The 2,500-nt window shown below is 37.2% G+C and overlaps 1 protein-coding gene across 1 annotated transcript in view; it reads right to left on the bottom strand.

The window, feature by feature from the left end:
• Positions 1 to 2,500, bottom strand: part of LOC122262996 (uncharacterized) — a 41,887-nt gene that overhangs the window by 13,983 nt on the left and 25,404 nt on the right. The window contains exon 4 of the mRNA XM_086551226.1: positions 877 to 1,032. Within this exon, the coding sequence (XP_086407352.1) occupies positions 877 to 1,032 (156 nt within the window). The remainder of the gene's footprint in view (positions 1 to 876; positions 1,033 to 2,500) is intronic.

Below are 2,500 nucleotides of genomic sequence, written 5' to 3'. Positions count from 1 at the left end.
CATCATCCAGCACAAATGGGTGAAATTGATTAATTAAATAATTCAAACTACTCAAAGTATTACCTGAAGCAAAATTAAAAATTTGGTATTAAATTTTAACCTTAAAGACATATTTACCATGACTGTGGAGCATCTTGGCCTGTACACTCAGTCCTATTGTGGAAAGGCTGTCAAAACCTGGTGGGCTATTTTTCTGTATTTGTTTTGTTATGAATGAGATGTATGTAGTGTCTCCTAATAATTTAACCCATTAACGACAGGTGACTAGATATCACGTCTAGTGGTTTTTGGGCCAGACGCCGGGGACGAGTTATTTTGTATGCTTTTAAGGTATGCTTAGTAAGTTCCCTCTAGCCACACCCACTATCTCAGCCCCATATCCCCATGCCCCTAATAGACCTTCCTCTCTCTCAGATGCAGTTTTACATTGCCTCATGGTATATTATCTTTTTACTATCTATACATCTGCATGAACATTCAATTATTTCTTATATATTGCATGTCTGATATGCCAAATTATCATTTTCCTTCATAGTTCAGGGGACACCGAGATAATTTTTTCAAGAGAGAGGAGTAATTGTGATAGTTTTCTCAACTTTGATGCTGCATTCTGCTAGCTATATATGATACAAAGCATTGCCATATGCATTTTCTTACTGTATAATTCAAGCTCTTGAAATGCCATAGACCAAAATTGAGCTTAGTGAAAATTGAAACTTGCAGCTGGAGGGACAGACATGCTATTAGTCTAGTCTTTGAGGGTAAACCAAATCAATGCCCTCATCAAAAAAAAATAATGATAATGATAATGATAATAGTAATAATAACATAAACCAAATGTACAGCAAATCCATTTTAAGCATTTCTTAGAATTACCTGGTGAAGTGGAAAAATAGTTAACACAGCTTTCACACGTGCAAAATATTTTCTCTGTGCCTGAGACAGAGCATTCTTTTCAGGCACTGCTACACGAGACAGACCTCGTCTGGCTACAACTTGGATATAGGGAACCGTTTTCACCAAGAGCGACACCTGTAATACAAAAAACAGTTTCATTTTGTTTCATTACACACGTTAGCAATACACATACACACAAAATAAACAGTACTAATTAACCAACTTTTTATGCTATATGACCATGGGTACAAATATAATGGTACTTTGACCCATTTATGATGTGGAAAGCATAGAGCCATAGCACCTCTAAGAGATTTTCACCCTCTATGAGCACTTTTCAGTGGAATGATGAGTCTTTAACCCATTGCAGACGGAGATAAATTTGCTTGCCCAGCCTCCAGGATAGGTTTTATTTTAGAAAGAGACCGCTTGAAGCAATATAATTTGAATCATCCCACTCTCTTTCAGTCATTCATTGTAAAACTAGAGCAGTTTTTGTGTTTTATTTTTTGTGTGTTTTATTGAGTTTAGAGACTTATATGTGCCATATGACAGGCTCTATCAGTGCTGCAGTTGACTAAAATTGTAGTATATTATCCATATTAGCTACTTATTTTCTTTATGCTCTATGTCATAGAAGTATTGCTGTTTTATGGGAGGACAAAAGGCAACTTTATTCGCATTTTTGAGCTGTCATGAGGAATACGAAATATATAACCACCTACAATAAAGGTAACAAGAAGAGGTAGGGAAGAGGAATGAAACCTGTGCTTGTGACTCTGAATGCCACAGTGAAAGGCATCCATATTGGCACAGGGGCACATTTTAGACACTGGGTATGGATTGAGTCACCTTCCTCTTCTCGTTCTGCCTGCACATCCTTCATCGGTGGTACTTTAGAGCAAGGGTCCATCAACTTAGTGTGTGCCATCGCTCTATAGAGACAGTGCTTGCTAGAGACCGTGGATGGGTGCCATTCAAGGCTCTCTCTTCTCCTGCTGGTGCTAGGAAAAAGTGGTGCCATCTAGGTTTTGGATGTTAAGCTTGCACAATATTACAGTAATTATAGTAATTATGACTGCAGTAGCCATCATCACTCATTCCTTTTTCATAGCAAAATAATATAGCACAGTGATCCAAAACCCCTGAACGTCATGTACGTCATGACGCCCGTCATCAAGCTAAAGCTCCTAGGTCATGTATGTCATGACACCCGTACGCAATGGGTTAACTGTCAACATTATTTTCACAAGTGAACAAAAATGTTTCTATACAATTGGAACTATGATTATGTATACTCATAACAATGTAAAACATATGTTTTAAGGTAGAGATCGTGACCCATTGGGAGCAAAATATCACCATGACATGATATTATGTCACCCTGTGCAAATGGGTTAAGGATCCCAAGCCACTTTTTTTTTTTTTCTATTATTGTATACCAAAGTAGGTCTCCATTACCAAAATATACCTATATCATTAGTGAGTCTTCAAACAAAGTTTCAAATACTATTGAGATTCTAACTCAGTTTTAGGAGCCTGAATGTAAAAGTACCCATCAAATCATTCCAAGCCCCATTCTCAATTATTATCATATTCCTCA

The sequence above is a fragment of the Penaeus japonicus genome, unplaced genomic scaffold (assembly GCF_977035675.1).
Source record: "Penaeus japonicus unplaced genomic scaffold, GWHDUDI00000001_assembly GWHDUDI00000002, whole genome shotgun sequence".
In the NCBI taxonomy this organism is placed as follows: Eukaryota; Metazoa; Arthropoda; class Malacostraca; order Decapoda; family Penaeidae; genus Penaeus; species Penaeus japonicus.
This window is presented reverse-complemented; position numbering and strand designations above follow the sequence as displayed.